This window comes from Falco biarmicus, chromosome 9 (genome assembly GCF_023638135.1).
Source record: "Falco biarmicus isolate bFalBia1 chromosome 9, bFalBia1.pri, whole genome shotgun sequence".
NCBI lineage: Eukaryota > Metazoa > Chordata > Aves > Falconiformes > Falconidae > Falco > Falco biarmicus.
Genome location: NC_079296.1, coordinates 50,834,695 through 50,850,843, shown reverse-complemented (window position 1 = coordinate 50,850,843; position 16,149 = coordinate 50,834,695). Strand labels below are relative to the sequence as shown.

General features: G+C 42.4%; 1 protein-coding gene across 2 annotated transcripts in view; it reads right to left on the bottom strand.

Annotated features, from left to right (window-relative positions):
* The window catches only part of TACC2 (transforming acidic coiled-coil containing protein 2), a 129,565-nt gene that overhangs the window by 90,845 nt on the left and 22,571 nt on the right, over positions 1-16,149 (bottom strand). Inside the window, exon 3 of one of the 2 annotated variants that reach the window (XM_056351544.1) lies at positions 9,423-15,194. The exons of the other annotated variant lie outside the window; for it this stretch is intronic. Within the exon in view, the coding sequence (XP_056207519.1) occupies positions 9,423-15,194 (5,772 nt within the window). The remainder of the gene's footprint in view (positions 1-9,422; positions 15,195-16,149) is intronic. 2 annotated transcript variants of the gene reach the window in all.

Here is a 16,149-nt window from a genome sequence, read left to right as displayed (position 1 = left end):
TACTTAAACATAGCAAAAGCGATACGCAGGAACTAACCCCAGGAACACGGCGCTAAGGTGTGCTTGCACGATGGTAATAGAAGGCTGGGGGGAGGAGAGAGGAAACAAGCTGAAAAGCAACAGGAAAACCAGAGATAAGCAACCTCCCAGCAAGACTGAGGAGACAATTAGAGGAGAGGGCTGACTCGGGCTGCAGCCGGCAGTGACAGGCCGTCTGGCTGAGGCGAGGAGCCCGCACATCAAAGCGCTGCAGCGGTAAGTGTCGCAAGAGACTTCTCCGGAGGGCCGGAGCTGGATGGGAGCGCTGAGCGTGCTGATGAGAGGGACTCGGCGGCAGGAGACAGCCTGCAGCATGGCCCCGCTGGAGCCTGGGCCCTTCCCTAGCTCCCAGGGAACAGTCAGCCTCAAGGAAAGGGCAGAAGGCGTCAGGCTGGCTTATACCAGGGGGAGTGGCGGGGCTTCTTTAATGCTTTTAAATTTTTTTAAACAACAACAGTAGTTTGCATTCGAGCGAAGGATTTTATCTTTGCCAGATCCCCCCTTTTTCCTTTTTTACATATGGCTGTGCCCATGAAAATAAAATTTACCAAGCTATATGTGAGAAGTCGGGTTGCAATCTTAAGGGTTGAGGAAACCCTAAATGAAACAATCTTCTTTTTCGTTTGGCAATACCAAGTAGTTCACAACACAGGTACAACAAAGTTCTTGTGGTGACACATAGTTACCTGACATGATATAGGCACATGGTGCTGGAAGGCAGAGAGCATATATATATATAAATATATATGTGTATATGCTTTTATATACATATATACATGCTTCACCCAAGCTTCCACATCCCGCGCTGCTCCTAACTGCAGGACTGCACGAATATTCTCTCCAGGTGTATGTGGTGCATATTTTAACCCTACACTCAAGAAGATGGGAAATTGAATTACAGGAAAATTAAAGGTACTTAAGTTCAGTACCTCCAGAAGTGCTAGAATCCAGGACATCATTTTAGGTTGTGTTTTCAGATGGACTATGACTTGAGAAATGTCATCAGAGACCTTGTCATTCAGGCTGTGCTCCATAGTCGGGGTGCTTTAAGACAGTGGGTGGACACCTGGTGAAAGCTCCTGATGGAAACCATGCCGACCCGCTATGCCCAGCTCCTGTGAATTCACTCAGAGGGTTTTCCCCATAAACCATGTCACTTTTGCCAAACCAAAGCACTTGGGCGGCGGGGGAGGCAGGGAGGAGGGAATGAGTAAGCCATTAAAAAAACTATGAAAAACCCATGAAATTGGCTTAGAAAGAATGTTACATGAAACAAATGTAAAAAAAAAGAAAAAGAAAAACAACCCAAACTAAAACACCCACACAGTTTTTCTTTTAAATTTGAATTCTGGTTTTTGAGAATACAGGATAAACTCAGATCAGATTGTCAAGTTTTTCCCTGTAAGCGTGAAAAAAAGGCTTCTCCAGCTCTTTAAACTGAGGTTATTACAGGTCTATAAGCAAATACAAATACTACAATATTTGTGATAAACTTGCGAAAAAGCTGGCAAAACAGCAATGCCTATGTTTGTTCTGAACAATACGGCTGCATCATGGGACTAAACTTTAAGAAAATGTGGGGGGGTGATTTTAAATTGTTCTTTGTGAAAACTTATTACCCATTTTTAAGGCCATTTGCAACAAAGGAAACAATGTAAATATACTTGTTTGTTTACAATTAAAGAGGAGTTTCTCTTTTGTATTTCCTAATCAGAAGTTCATAGTCATACACTCTGCAAAACCACAGACCCAACTAGCTGCAGAGCAGCCTGGCTGAGATATCCAAGCCACTTCTGTAACAAACACCTGAACCTTGTATTTCCACTACTTTCCATGTAGAAATTGCCCACAACCATTGTTTGTGGTGGTTGAAAATCAGGTTGTGCAATTTCCAGCAATTTTTATTGGTGAGGCTTTAGGATGGCCATCTCTTTAAATTCCCAGACTTTTAGTTTAACTTTCTCCCTTGACAAAAAGGGAAGTTTAATGTTGTCCCATTACATTTTGGAGGATCACAGTGATGGGAAACTGCCATCTTGCAAATTTCCAAACAAGTAAGATTTATTTTTAGGAAACCCCTTCCTAGACTCAAAGCCTTACAAATTCCAGTGATAACTTCTCTTGCAAACCAAGTTTATTTGAAGTTTCTACCATAAGAACAAGATTTGAAGAATGCTGCGTGCAACAGAAGTTTCAGGTACCATCGCATTCAGAAAAAGAAAAAAGAGAAGATACAGAAAATCTTGGAGACTTTTAAATATTCAGCAAAACTAACTCTGTATTTTGACTCATTTAATGACATTGTTAAGAATGGGAATTTTAAGTGTCCATTTATTTTCATGACAGCCACAATTTCTTCCTTAGTTGTTAGAAACTGAGCAATGCATACATGTTTTTTGCTTTCACTCCAGGAAACAAATCCATACTTTTGTGTCTGCTGCAGAGTTATTCTTAGCTGGCTTTGATATTTCTATCAACTAGGAGAGCATAACAATGTTATCATGCTAACAAATTCCAAAGATTTTACATAAGCTCTTGAGTGCCTTAGAAAAAAAAAAAAAAGGCCTTATTGATTACACTGTTTGTGTTTCTAGCCAGAGGAGCTATGGAAAACGGGGCTGAAAAAGAATCAAAAAAGCAGTTTGATGGGTTTCAGTTTCATGAACCAAGTGCTCTCTGTTTTTCAGAGCATCATTTACAGAGAGGCCAAGCTTTACAGGTCTGAGGCTGGAAAACACCAGGTAGTTCAGGCCAATGAAACATTTAAATCCTGCTTGTCTACATACAGCCTATTTTCCTAATTCAATTTTTTATCAGCTGAAAAATCTAGTTATCCCCCTTATTTAAGCAAAGCAGGATAACTGGGAGTACAGTGCTTGTAGGACGCTCTGGGTGAGAAGGGATCTGTGCAGCATTCTCCCTGGCTGATCTGTTAGAGGCTCAGGGCAAAAATTCTTTGCTGATATCACTCCACTGGAGCAGAGATTTTGGCCCAGCATTTACTGACTTTAAGGGTAGGCTGCAGCTGTAGCCTTCTTTCACACAGCTGTCTTGAAAGGAATGTACCAAGAAGTAAAAAAAAAGTAAATTAATGAAATTAAACTGGAAATAACCTTGCAGAGTCTTAGGGCGCTTTCAGACAGCCAGTTATTTTACTAAGGACCATGGATGAATGGGGCAGGTACCTAACATGGAGAGGAAGAGGAAGAACTAAGCCTGGGTGAATAAAGAAGAGTTCATCAGGAAATGTTTAGTCTGGGAGGAGATCCCAAGCAAATTTCAGCAAGGAGAACAAGATTAACTAACATATTAGGGCTGGCTCTTGTCAACAGCACAGAATGGTGGCACTCAGCATTTCAGAGTGACCTTAGAATCCAGAACAATTAAGCCTTTGATTGGAGCAATTAACTTTTCCACACTTCCTGCAATTTGAGATGCAGAGCTTCTTTTAGGCCAGAGAGACTCTACTATAAGCATTAACCAGTCACGCTGAATGTAGATGAACAGGCCCAAACAGATCCATCTAACAATTTTTGACATTCTCAGAGTTCCCAAATGTTGAGGAATAGCAATATCTAAGTAAGCCCCACCTGCTAATAGCAATGCACATGTGGGTTTCCATATACCTGGACCAATATTGATAAGAGAGGCTTCAAGGACATCAACATAAAAGACAGCAGGAGAAAAAACAGAAAGCAAAGGACGAGGAGGCAAGTACTATGGAGTTCTGGCTCTTCAGACATGTCTCCAGAGTAGTCCTGGTTGAGAAGCACTAGTGCAATGCAAGCATGCCAAGATGCAGAAGAACTGGAAGGAAGCCACATCCAAGTCATGGAGGACATGCCCGTGTCTGTAATTGCTGTTCTCAGAGCAGGGTTCAAAGCTGGGGCTAATCCTGCTTTGCATATTCTATTACAAGCAGGGACAGTGGAACTAGCTTCATGGTACCCAATTTTGCAAGAAGCCGGAAGATAGAGTCAGAATAGACAAAATATGGGGATCTGTAGGATATGCAAAAACAATTTTGAGAAAATAGGCAGCTTACTTGGAAGAAGCAAGGTTGAAAAATACATCTGGGGAAAGCTAATCAGGGAAAAAAAAAAGTAATCTGAAAGTAATTTTTAACTTAGTAAGAAAAGAAGACAAAAATTGGTGCTAAACTGCCTGTCCAGTTATTGGACGAAGTATTACAGTGTCCATGCTGGATTCCTTTAGCAAATGCCTGTATTTGATTGAATAAATGTAATTTCTTGAGAAACATAGAAGGGATGTGAAGACAGCAATTCATGTATCCCATCCATGTCAATATCTACCTTACGAATATGTGACTATGGTTCTCAAAAGTATTACAGGATGTTTTCAATACTGCAAGAAGTATCAGCAATTTGGCAGGACCAGAGATTATTTACTTCTATACTCTTGTATAGCAGAGGCATATGTAAATAAAATAAAAAAATAACCAGCACGGTATCACATACCTGGTTTTCCATCGGCATGTGCTTTGGGTACAACAAGGGATATGATCAAATCAGCATTCTATAAATACTTTATGCTGACTTAGACACTGCCTAAAACAGCAGTCAATTCTGTCAAAGGTATCCATTGGAGTAAGTCTTCGAAAGCAATGTGAGATGTCTGTTGGATAACAGTGGAGTTATCTTGATTTTACTCTTCCGCGAATAGAAAAATACCCAAATTCAATATCACAGATTTCACACAGACAAAATCCCACAGAACTCCCCATACAGTTAATTTAGTTAAGGACTGCAGGCTGAACTGCTTGCATCCCCAAAAGCACAACTGTACTAACAGTTGCACCTACTGAGGGTAAGAATGGCAGTAGGATGGGAAGGAAATAAAGAGAAAGAATTGAGATGCAAAGGAAGAAGGGCAAGAGAGACAAAGAGCCTGATTAATTTTGTACATTTCACTCATGTGAAAATCACCTTCAGCTAGTTTTTCCCTTTGTTTGTGATCCTGAGATGCTGCACACCTGAGTTAATTTTGAAGTTTTAAAAAAAAAGAAGAAATAAAGCCAGCTGCATTATCACTATTTTGATGTTTCCTTTTAACTCCAAACTCTTGTTTTCAGATGTTAGCAACACAAAGCCTTAGTGCTCAAAACCCACTTGACTGATCTGAAAAGCAGTTCTACATTCCATATCTCATCCACCAAGACTGTTAAAATATTTAATACTGTATTTGTTATACAGACAAAAAAGACCAAGTCGGTATTTACTAAGAAGTGAATATTCTTTTCAGACTTATTGAACTTGCCAATTTTTGATGGCAAGAACAAGGCATGAAGCAAATCCAGAAGTATGTCTGGACCAATTGAAAGATCTTGTCTGATCTGTGCATAGGACATAAAGAACATTTTTCAAGTAGCTTTGCTGATGCCAACTGCTGCAACGTACTTCCCATATAAGAATATTATTTAGATCTATAAGTAATGTGAGTCAATGCAGCAGACCTCTATTCTTGCAAAACCCTTGGCAGCGACAGGAGAGCGCCTACAATATAGTGCTATAGCTGGGAAAGGGCCCTCCCGGTGAAGTTCCTTGCGGTGCCAAAACTGTTAAGAAACACTTGACTCCAAAGCAGTGCAGTGCCACAGCCTCCTTGCCCTTTACATCTGGCTTTATGTGCTACTCATATAGTGAAAAGCAGGTCAGCCGGCAAGGAAGGTTCAGGCACCACAGAGGAAGAATGAGCATTTGCATGAGTACAGCTATGAAAGCACTGAGTCTTGTCTGTTGATTTGCATAGACAGGCTGGAATAAGGATTGCTTCTGCTGTGTAAGCTCCAGAAGAAGCCAATTTAATCTGCAGCAGCAGCAGCAGCAGAAGCTCTGGGAACGCCAGGCCTGCACAGTGCCCTCCTGCATCAGAAGCAGGTGAAGGCACTGGGCATATTGCTTGGCACTGCAGCGAGCACAGCCCATTCTGCTCTGCGCAGCAAACTGGTTCTGCTGAGGGGTGCAGAGAAGAACCTCACCTTATTGCAAAGTGAGTGTCATTGCTTGCAGCAAGCTTATGACTCCTTGCCCTCTTCCAGTGTTCACCCACCCCAAGCTGTGTCCGTGAGTATCTCTGCAACCCTGGAACACCCAAAAGGCTGTTAACAATTCGAGGGTTTTGCCAAACCAAAGAATCGGCAAATGATGCAATCTCTTCTCCGTACCTTACAGGTGCACAGCTGGGAATGACTTCAGAGCTTCCACTTGAAAAAGCTCTCTCAGCACTTTTTTCAAGAGGCAATGTCAGTTTGTATGTACCAGCCAGCTGAATTACAGGAAGTTATCAAAAAACTCCACGTGACCTCTAAACATCCCTAAAATTTTGCCATAATTTCTGATTTTGCTCCATGTTTTGCTCAACATCTGCCATCGGTCATGATGCAAAGAGGACCATTTCAGTGGCATAGGGTATAAGGACATGAACATTCCTTCTCCTTCCATAAAAGAATGAAGATGTATGGGTGTAGACATTACAAAAGGAGGAAAAAACCCCAAAAAACCTCCAAGTCCTGATCTTTCTTTCCAAGTAAAACTCAGACAGCAAAATGGAGCAGCTGGATGCCCAAAAGGAAGTGGGAAGGGCAGCATTTTGTCGTCCAGATATGGCCATCACAAACACAGGTTTTCAGTCACAGATTGGGTAGAGAGAGAGAAATGTCAAAACCATCAAATAATGGGTTATTTTTTACTCCTTTTCAGTGCTGACAGACAGGTTTGCCAAAATCCAACCCTCCCCTACTTCTGCACAACTGTACTTCCACAAGAAAGTGGGGCTAATCCTTCAGCCACTACCTCCTTTCCAAAAATATTTGTCCTTTTTAGTGAAGATTTGAAGGGAAGTTATTGGTGCTGTACTATTGCCTTCAGACACAAAGGCTCTTCTTATTAGTTGGCCGCTGTCCCACCCCTAAGGGAGGTGGGGCGGGAGTCACTTCAGACAGTTCTTGGATCTTGGTTCAACCCAAGACCAGCCTCCTCCTAGTACCATAGCCACAAAGGAAAGAAATACCTCTATTTCCTCCACAGGAAGAAATCCTAACAAGGATTTAAGAGTCAGATCACACAGCTTTGCCCCCTCACCCACAGTGAGGTGAGGTTTCAACATAAAGGTTTTGTAAGAGATGGAGATATACAGAAGCAGAGGAGGGGAAGAAAACAATGGTGAAATAATTCAGAACATGCCATTTCCTTCTCCTAAATATAATATACTTCTTACTACTATTTATTTTGAAAGCTGGGGAGGATTCTTTCTCGCTGGAGTTCTTTCCTTCACACCCAGATCCCCACAGTCAGCTCTTAGAAATGTGCACCTTTTTTTGTACAGCTATTGTAGTTTATCCTCTGTAAGGATTAAAGGGCAGTAAAAACTGGAAACTACCCTGCAGCAAAAACTGTTGTGACCAAAGTATACAGGGTATGGAATACAGCTTGAAATTCAATTATACAAAACCAGTTTTAAGCTCAAGCAAAAACTGGACTGGTCAGCATGTTGGACCTGCTAAAGACAGACCAGACCGCTCAACTAATGCTTTCTATTTCTTTTTTGTATTATAAATGCATATTCCTCTAAGAAACAAGTCTGATCAGAAGCAGAGACTCCTCTCTACCACCTCTCAGAGTCCCCAGTGTTTAAATCTACAATACTGTAATCACGTACGGCTCTGCATGCATATCTCTTGCATGTGTATGCACACTTGGTATGTGTGTGACACCACTTACAGCCGCAGTCCAAATGTAGCAGCTGTCTGTTGATACAAACCCTCACGCTGGAAAAACAGGTGATAATGAATTCTTAAACCATATGCAAGTATTAAGCAACTACTCCATGAATTGCCAGCAGCTGTTTCAAGAACCCTGCCCTGCTTGCCACAGGTATTTATTTAAAGTATGATACCCACCCTGATATAAAACACATGTGTAGGCATACGCATGTACTGACCCATAGTCCCTTAAGGCTTCTGAACCAGGCCATGCCAGCAATTTGTTTGGTAATTTCAAAGCTACCCACTGTGAAGCTTCCCGTCATATAAAGGGAAACAAAAAGAAAAAAAAGGAGCTAGAGAGAAATAACAGGGTCTAATTTCCTTGTCATTTTATAAACAGATCCTTAAAGAGAAAGTCATACAGCTGTTCAGACTTCCAGCACTTCCAGTATTCTTCTAATGTACATTTTGCTCACACAATTGGACCGTATTCAGCCTTTGTCCCAGACTCACATACGATAGGATGAACGCCCCCATGTTTTCACAACAACAGAAACACTTGAGGTATTTTCACTTACAATACGGTTTTATCATTTTAACCTCTAAGGAATGTGGCACTGAAATGTTTTTCCTCCTTACTCAGTTAGTATGATCTGATTATACTTAGTATAATATACACTTAGTATAATATAACACTGGTTATACTTAGATTCTATCTATGCACACCATTCGTTGATGTTGTCTGAAATAGTTCAGCTTTTCACTTGACCCTTCTGCTCTGCTGTTGTCTCTTCACAGTTCCAGCTATAGCTGCCTCCTCTGGTATGAGAAGGAAAGGGACAGCGTGCAAAAAAACTTGCTGAGGTTACATGTGAAGCAGTGACATGACTAGGTAAAGGGAAAGCACCTGTTCTAAGATCCTAATTCTTTTGAACTAACTGCACATCAAACTGAGAATTCAGACAGAAAAGTAGAAACTCCAAAAAAAGTCTTAACTTTGTTAAAGCAGTTACTGCTAGATCTGGAAAATAAAAAAAACCCAAACAAGTCTTAGGCTCCACAAATGCCAGCTAAGAAGAATTCACATCTGAAACAACTCCATGTCATTAGAAACACTGGATAACACCATGATCAAAGGCACTGTCAATACAATTATATTATACGGGAGGATAAGAGGGAGGCCTAGACAGCTAACAGTGTGAGTAATTGGGTTATACTGTGGGCTTGTTTTTAAATGCTGCAATCCACCATGTGAACACTGCAGGTCTCATTTAACTGGGTCACCAAAACTTAGGCAAAAGCCTACTAACTTAAGGCTAGGAAGTGCTATTTGTTTGCCTAACTTTAGGCTATGAGATGTGAACACTGGGAAGCATAAGCAAATCCACACAGGTAAGGGCAGGAATCTGGACCAGCTGATGAAACAGGTAAGAATTGTGCTCCTCAGCTTTCAGGTCCCCTCTGCCCTTAAAAATTATTTCAGATTTCTTCCATATACTCCACCTTTGGAAACAACAGAAATTTAATAGAAATTTAAGAACAGAATAAGTGTCATGCCCTCCCAAACCACCCAGACAACAGGCATCTGCCTTGCAAATTGTACCCCTATCAAGCCCCAGGGTCCTGACAACCATTTCACATAGTAATTTAAAGTAAATACCTTTCAGCAGGCAATCCTGCCACAGCCATGTCTTGAAGCTCACTGAGGTCAGGGTTTTCAGGCACAGTTAATGTGAGCGGTGGTAGCTTCCTTTCGAGATCCCGAAGTGAGCTTTCATGTTTTGAATTGATCTTGCTCGGCTGATTTTCAGCAACAGTGGGATCTGTACGTGCAGAACGCTCACCCTGCGCCATCACAGGAACAGTTGGAGAGTGATTTTTGTACAGGTCTGTCTCCTGCTCTTCTGTGCTTGTGTTTATAGTTAAGTCACCTTCACCAGTGACTAACATCCTTGCAGTACCTGTTTCAGGGATGTTGCCGGTTTTTTCATTACCTGTCTTTGCTGTACTTAACACTGTGTCACTGTTCTCTTTTCCGTCTCCCTCAGTCTTATTGCTAGATTCTAGTTTAGAGTCAGCTTGCAAGCAATCATCCTGGCTTACTTCGTTTTTCAAGTAATCTATTAACCCATGCACGGTCACTTTCTTTTCTTGCTCTGCATCTTGTGAATTTTCCAATGTTTCCAAGCCTTTCCTATTTACTGGATCACCCTGTATCAACTGCACATCATTCTGAGACTTAATGTCATGCATAAAATCGCTGCAAATGTGTGTCTCCTGATTTTCCCCAGGTGATAGATGAAAATTGTCTGGCAATTTTTCATGATTGTAAGATCCTCCTGGGACAAGTGTTGAAGCTGCCATGTCAGAGATGCTCTCAGCAATGTCTGGATCACCATACTCACTTTTCTCCTGTTCATTTGGCTTAGGATCCTGGCATTGTTCAGTAGGAAGACTTACATCCTCTTCAGATGAAACTGGTTCTGCGTTACGCTCTTTAATGAAGTGATTTCCCTCTGCAGTAGCAGCATCTTCTAAGTCACTCTTCTGTACATCGCCTGTAGAGGTAACAGCTACAGTGGGTTGTTGCTTGCTGTCAGAATATGCAAGGAAGTTCTCAGCTGCTGCCCCATCAAATGAAGCCAGTCCTTGCTTCTTTACCTCTAAGCTTATTAGCGATTCAGGATCAACCCCACTAGCACACATGCCTTCCTTTCTTTCCATCTCACTGCTCTCTGGATGCTCAGTGGTTTTGTCCGGCTTTTGCAGATTTTCCAGAGCACATTCAGCAGGTGTAGCATCATCCAGTCTAGGGACCACTTCTGAACAGCTACTGGGCTGCCTGCTTTTCTCAGCGTCCTGGAGACTTGCTGGTGGCAGCTCTGCCACAATGTTTTCTTGTCGCAGAGGTTTGCCTTTGTCAGCTTTGCAGGAAGTCTCAGTAGCTAAAGACAACTCTTGCCCCTCTGCTTCTGGGGTGCCCTTGGGAGTTTCTTTGTTCGCCTTATTTGATTCTGAGAAGTTCTCAGCACCGCACAGTTCTGCTGTATCCTTGGCCACTGGACTCTGCTTGAAGCCTGCATGATTTTCAGGCAAAAGTTGGGGTAATTCATCACTCAGTGTGCTGTGGACAGTTTTTTTAAATATCTGGCTGATATGCTCCCTAAAGTCTGGGAGTCTGGAGCCGATGTCCAGAGAGCTGCAAGTCAGAGCGTCATGCTCCTTTCCAGAGTTGTCTGCAGACTGCTCAGTAATACTGATCTCTGCCCTGGTTATGTTATTATTCTCTTTTGAAAGCTCTTCCATTTTTTCTGAATTCCCAGGTTTCTCTAAGATCTTACTGTACTTGTCATCTACGCAGATATTCATTGCAATTTCCTCATTACAGCCCTGTGATGATGAAAGGCTCAGCAGCTTCCCTTCTAGAGTAGGGAGAGCTAACAGAGACTCTGCTGAACTGTCACTTTGCTGTTCTTTGAAGTTTACCTCACTTTTTGTTTCTTTGGATTTAATTGCAGATATCTCTTTCTTCAGCTTCTCAGAATTGAACTGTGATAAGTTTCCAGTACTTTGCCCCACATTTAAGGTCTCTGGCAGGGCTAAACTTCTGTTTCTATCACCCTGAAAACTTTGGTCTGGAACATCTTTTTCCTTCACACGCGTATGTGCTGCAGAGCTGTTTTCTGAATTTGCTGGTTTACCTGTGCTTGCCCTGGGTGAAGGACCTGAGTGCACAGATGCCTGAGAACTTGCAGCAATCTGCAAGTTCGAGTTACCTTCTAAGGCATTTTGGCAGGCTATAACTTCAAGCTCATTATTTAGTAATTCTGCCCCAGTACCATTGTTCGCATTGTCTCCAGGCTGTGGGCTGGGATGGCTGAGTGCAGAGGTCTGTGTAGACAGGGCTGTAAAATCTGCTTGACAATAACCAGGGTCCTCTGTTGTCTTTTGAATACAGATCGATTTATACAACTTATCAGTGGGAATTACTTCCCCATGTGCCTGCAATGGTGAAGGAGATCCTTGTGACCCTGGACTTTTATCACTCATCATATTACTTGTTTCTGTGGCAGAAGCACTGTCCTCACAACATATCTCCATGCTTCCATCTTTCTGGATGATTCCTCCATCACTAGTCAGAACCTTTTCTGAGTTTTCTGCCATTAATGGCATTTTCCATGGAGTTTCTGGACAAGATATTGGAGGATCATTTTTCTCAGAATTATCAGAAGTATGTGCTATTTCTGTATCACTTGGCAAAGCCTGTGATACGTTAGTGGCACTTGCTGAATTCTGTGTCCCTGGAAGAGCATTTATAGCAGCAGCTTGGCTTTCAGTATTATCCTCTGTCCTGCGTATGCTGCCTGGCTGCTCATTCTTGTCAGATTTTTTAGAAAATGTATCGCTATGACACGCTGCTTCGTGCTGACTAGCTGAGATCAAAGAATTATTATCCTGCTCAGGCTTGTTTGAGTTTTGCTTGCTGTAGCAGTTTTCTTCTGCCTTGAGACCAGTTTTGTTTTGCTCATTGCAATCCTGTAAATTAAGCGTGGTCACACCAGAAATATTTTGCCCATGTTCGCTGCTACACAGAGCCTCTGACAGCATGGCACTGCTTTTGTCCTTGTCCTTTTCTTTTGCTGTGTCAGAATTGCATTGTATTGGTTCTGGACCTAGCACAGAAGATTCTTCGTTAAGGCTGTTTGAAATGTTTAGAGGTATTTCTGGTATGTCGCTGTGATTATTTAGGTCCAATGGCTGTTCAGGTTTTAGTGCCCTTTCTTTGTGTTCCTGGTCATCTGTTCTCGTGACAGTTGTCAGACTGCTTTGATGCTTCTGTTGTTCAAGTCCTGTATTTGAAATCCAGCCACCGTCACCAGCAACAGACACTGACTTCTCCATTTGCTCTGCTTGGGGAAAAGCGGTTGGAACATCTGCATTTTCCTGCAGCTCTCTGATACTGCACTCCGGGGCCTCCGAAGAGGTGCATGTGTCACTCTCAGAGAGGCAGTTGTTTTCACTGATTTGGCTGTCACCCCCATCCTCCACGTGAACTTTCTGAGGAGTTAGTCCTGAAGTACTGACTATAGCCTGGGAGGTTTCTGAACAAGCCATCTGCGTATTTCTGTGACTTTCTGCAGCCACTTGCTCCAGCTGAGCTTGCATCACCACATCGGATTTGCATTCACTTTTCAGCGCCAAATCTTCATCTTCCACAAAACTTTTCACAGCAGATTGGTGCTTCTCTTGTTGAATACCCTCATTTTCTTTACCATCCACAGCACTGCTTTGTGCAGTTACAGCCACAGGGCCTTGCTCTGAACTGCTGCAAGGCACTTCAGTGATGTGACCGTTCTGTTCTTTGGCTTCTAAAACCCATGAGGCCGCCTCAGTTTGTACAGCCACGCGATCCATAGTCCCTGCCAACTCATTTAAGCCCTGGAGCTCGAGTTTTGATTTGGACATTTTTGCACTTTCTTCTGACTTGCTATAGCTCTCAGGCTTTTCTTGACTATCAGTTTTGCATTCAGATTCCAATACAGTTTCTCTAGCAAAAGCCTTTTCCCAGGACTCATCCTGCTTACTCTGCTTAATATTATTGTTCTCAGAGTGGAGGAGCAGTGAACTGTTTGCACTGGCTAAACAAACTTTTTCAGTCCCGTTACAGCCTGGCTGGCCCGAAGTTTTGCCTTCTGCCTCGGTGTTAAAGCAATCAAAACTCAGTGGGCATTCCTCCCTCGGAAACTGTGGTGAAACCACGAGCTTATTCTCCAGCTCATCTGTGGCAGCTGTTTCCTCTTTACTCATTTGTTGTTCAGGTTTACAACCATGAGACTGTGAGTTGTCTTTGGGCAATTTAAAGTCACTGTGTAAATTCAGAGGCTTTCCCCCAGCTTCTTCACCTAGATCACCTGTTGAAGTCTTTTCACAAAGACTGAATTCTTCAGGATTGTCCTCCAAGTGGGTGTTTCCTGTGTCTTGGCAGTGGCTGCTAACAGATTTCAACAGTGCTCTTTGTGCCCCACTTGACCCCCCAGGTAATTCACTGGTTTCTGTCACTTGTGCCTCCTCTGTTCTGATTTCATTTTTTTCTTCTGTTACGCCCACCTCAGTTTCTTTTTGATTCAGCTTTGTGGATCTGCTCAAAGAAGTACTTAATGCATATTCTTCCGGTAATAAGCTTTTATCTATCAGTGAATTTTCTGTTCTGGGATTGATAATTTTTTCTGTTTCAGAAAGTGTGGTGCTTTCTCTAGACACATCATCAGCTTTTATAATTTTGTTGCTACTGGCTTCATCTTTTCGGCTTTCAGTTGTGACAGCTGATTTTTGTTCTTCCTCTCTCTTGAATGATAAAGGCACACTGAAATGCTCGGCACTAACAAGCTCATCCTCCTTTTGAAGCTCTCTTTGAAAAATGGATTTGTTTTTTTCAGAGGCCATTTTCACTGCTTCACTCCTCACCGGATCTTGAGAGTCATTTCCAGACACATATTCCCTTGAAGGCTCTTTAGGCTTTGGTACCAGGAAAAGATTTGGAGGCTTAGAAGGCAACTCTGACATTAAAGCACAGGCTTCTGATTGCTCCTCTTTGCTTCCAGATAGAGCTGGAGTTGCTTCATTCCCCTTAGCTGTTGTTACAGCCCCCATCTGTAGATTACAGACTTCACTGATCTCAGTGAAGCCCTGAGCGGTCACAATTGCTCGAAATTTTTCACTGTCTGAGCCTCCTGTTGCTGGATAATTTAGGATTAAGGTTTCCTTTTTCATTAGCAGACCCTCTCCACCATCTGTGTTCTGTCTACCTTGCTGCATTACAGTCTGAGGCTGACCTAGTTCCAAAACTCCTCGCTCCTGCTTGGCCTCCTGAGCAGTAAAATAATCTGCTTCTTTACCCTGGGGAAATGTGCTGACATGTGGTTCCCTCATGCCACCCAGCTGTTCACTCTGCCAGAGTGACCCTAATTCACTCAAACTCATTTGTGCGACCCCTTGCATTTCTGTAATTGCTGCAGGAGGGCTGGACTCCAGGCTTGTGTTTCTGGGATCATTCTCACCCTTTCTCATAGAAGTGGCAGCAATATTGTCACGTTTCGGGCCTCTGTCCACAGATTTGGCACATGGTATTCTCTCTTTGCCATTCACTGGACCTGGCGATGGCACTGCTTCATTGCAATTTGAGGCTGGCAACTTCTCATTGCTACTTGTAAGATTTGCTGTGACATGTTCTGTAGCACAGTCTGCAAAAGGCATTGAGATAGACAGACTTCTCTCTCCTGCTTCTGCAGCCTGCTTTAAGAAATTAGAGTCTGTTTGTCCTCCTTGCTCTTGCAAGATAGTGCTCTGTCCTGTCACCTCTGAAGATACCACGCTTGAATTTGGATTGGATAAATCTTCTGCACTGTAGCTACTGATGCCTTCGTTACTGATGCTGCCAACAATGGAAATGTTTATTTGTTTCATGTCAATCAAGAAGCAAAGAATATGAAGCAAATGAAGCAAAGAATAAAACCAATTTGTGCCACTGATGTTTCAAAGCCATGCAGTACATGCACTGAGAAACTGATAATCTGTTTTCAGGATCTAAAACATCAGACATACATTACAGCGATTTAAATGCTTATTGCTCTGGAAAATATGTCCCCAGTCTTACCTGACAGCCACCATGCTCATTTTAACCATTCTAAAATCTTAGTTAAGTGGGGGAAAGGACACACATCTAACAGACTACAGGAGCAACATGGGAACAAGTGAAAAAAATACTGGAAAAAACACCAGTACCTCAAAGAAAAGTTTTTCTTTTCTGTTTCTATGAGTCTACTTTGCAAAAAGCTGGACCATGCAATCCACAGTAACTGCTGTTATCTGGCTATACTTTTATTGTGTAGCAGAAGATTAAGAAGGGCCCATCTGTTGAATATTTTCTCCAACTAATCAGCACAGTTTATTCTCACCAAAAGGTCAAAGGTCTCACCCGGCCCAGCAATGCTGCCATACAATGATAGCTGTGCTATGAGGTCATTTTATTGCAGTGTTTGATTTCAGTGCATATAATCTATAACCGTTTGTATGATCTCTCTCCCCACCCATTAAAGATAAGATAGAAAATAATGGAAACAGAGATGATGTGGGTGCATTAAGTGCAGAGAAGTTATTTCTAATACTTTTCACGTGCACTGTGTGGACCTCAGTTTCCACACCTAGGTTTGTAGGTCATGAAATAGGTTAACGTTGTTCTCTCCCTCACCTCCCCTGGAAAGCCTGGGCATGTTTTCACTGCCTTAGGGAACACGGAGTGGTTATCAATTCAAAACTGAATGCAGAATTGTACCGAGGAGAAGGGGCATCATTTACTTAATATGAAATAATAAGTCTCACACACGCAC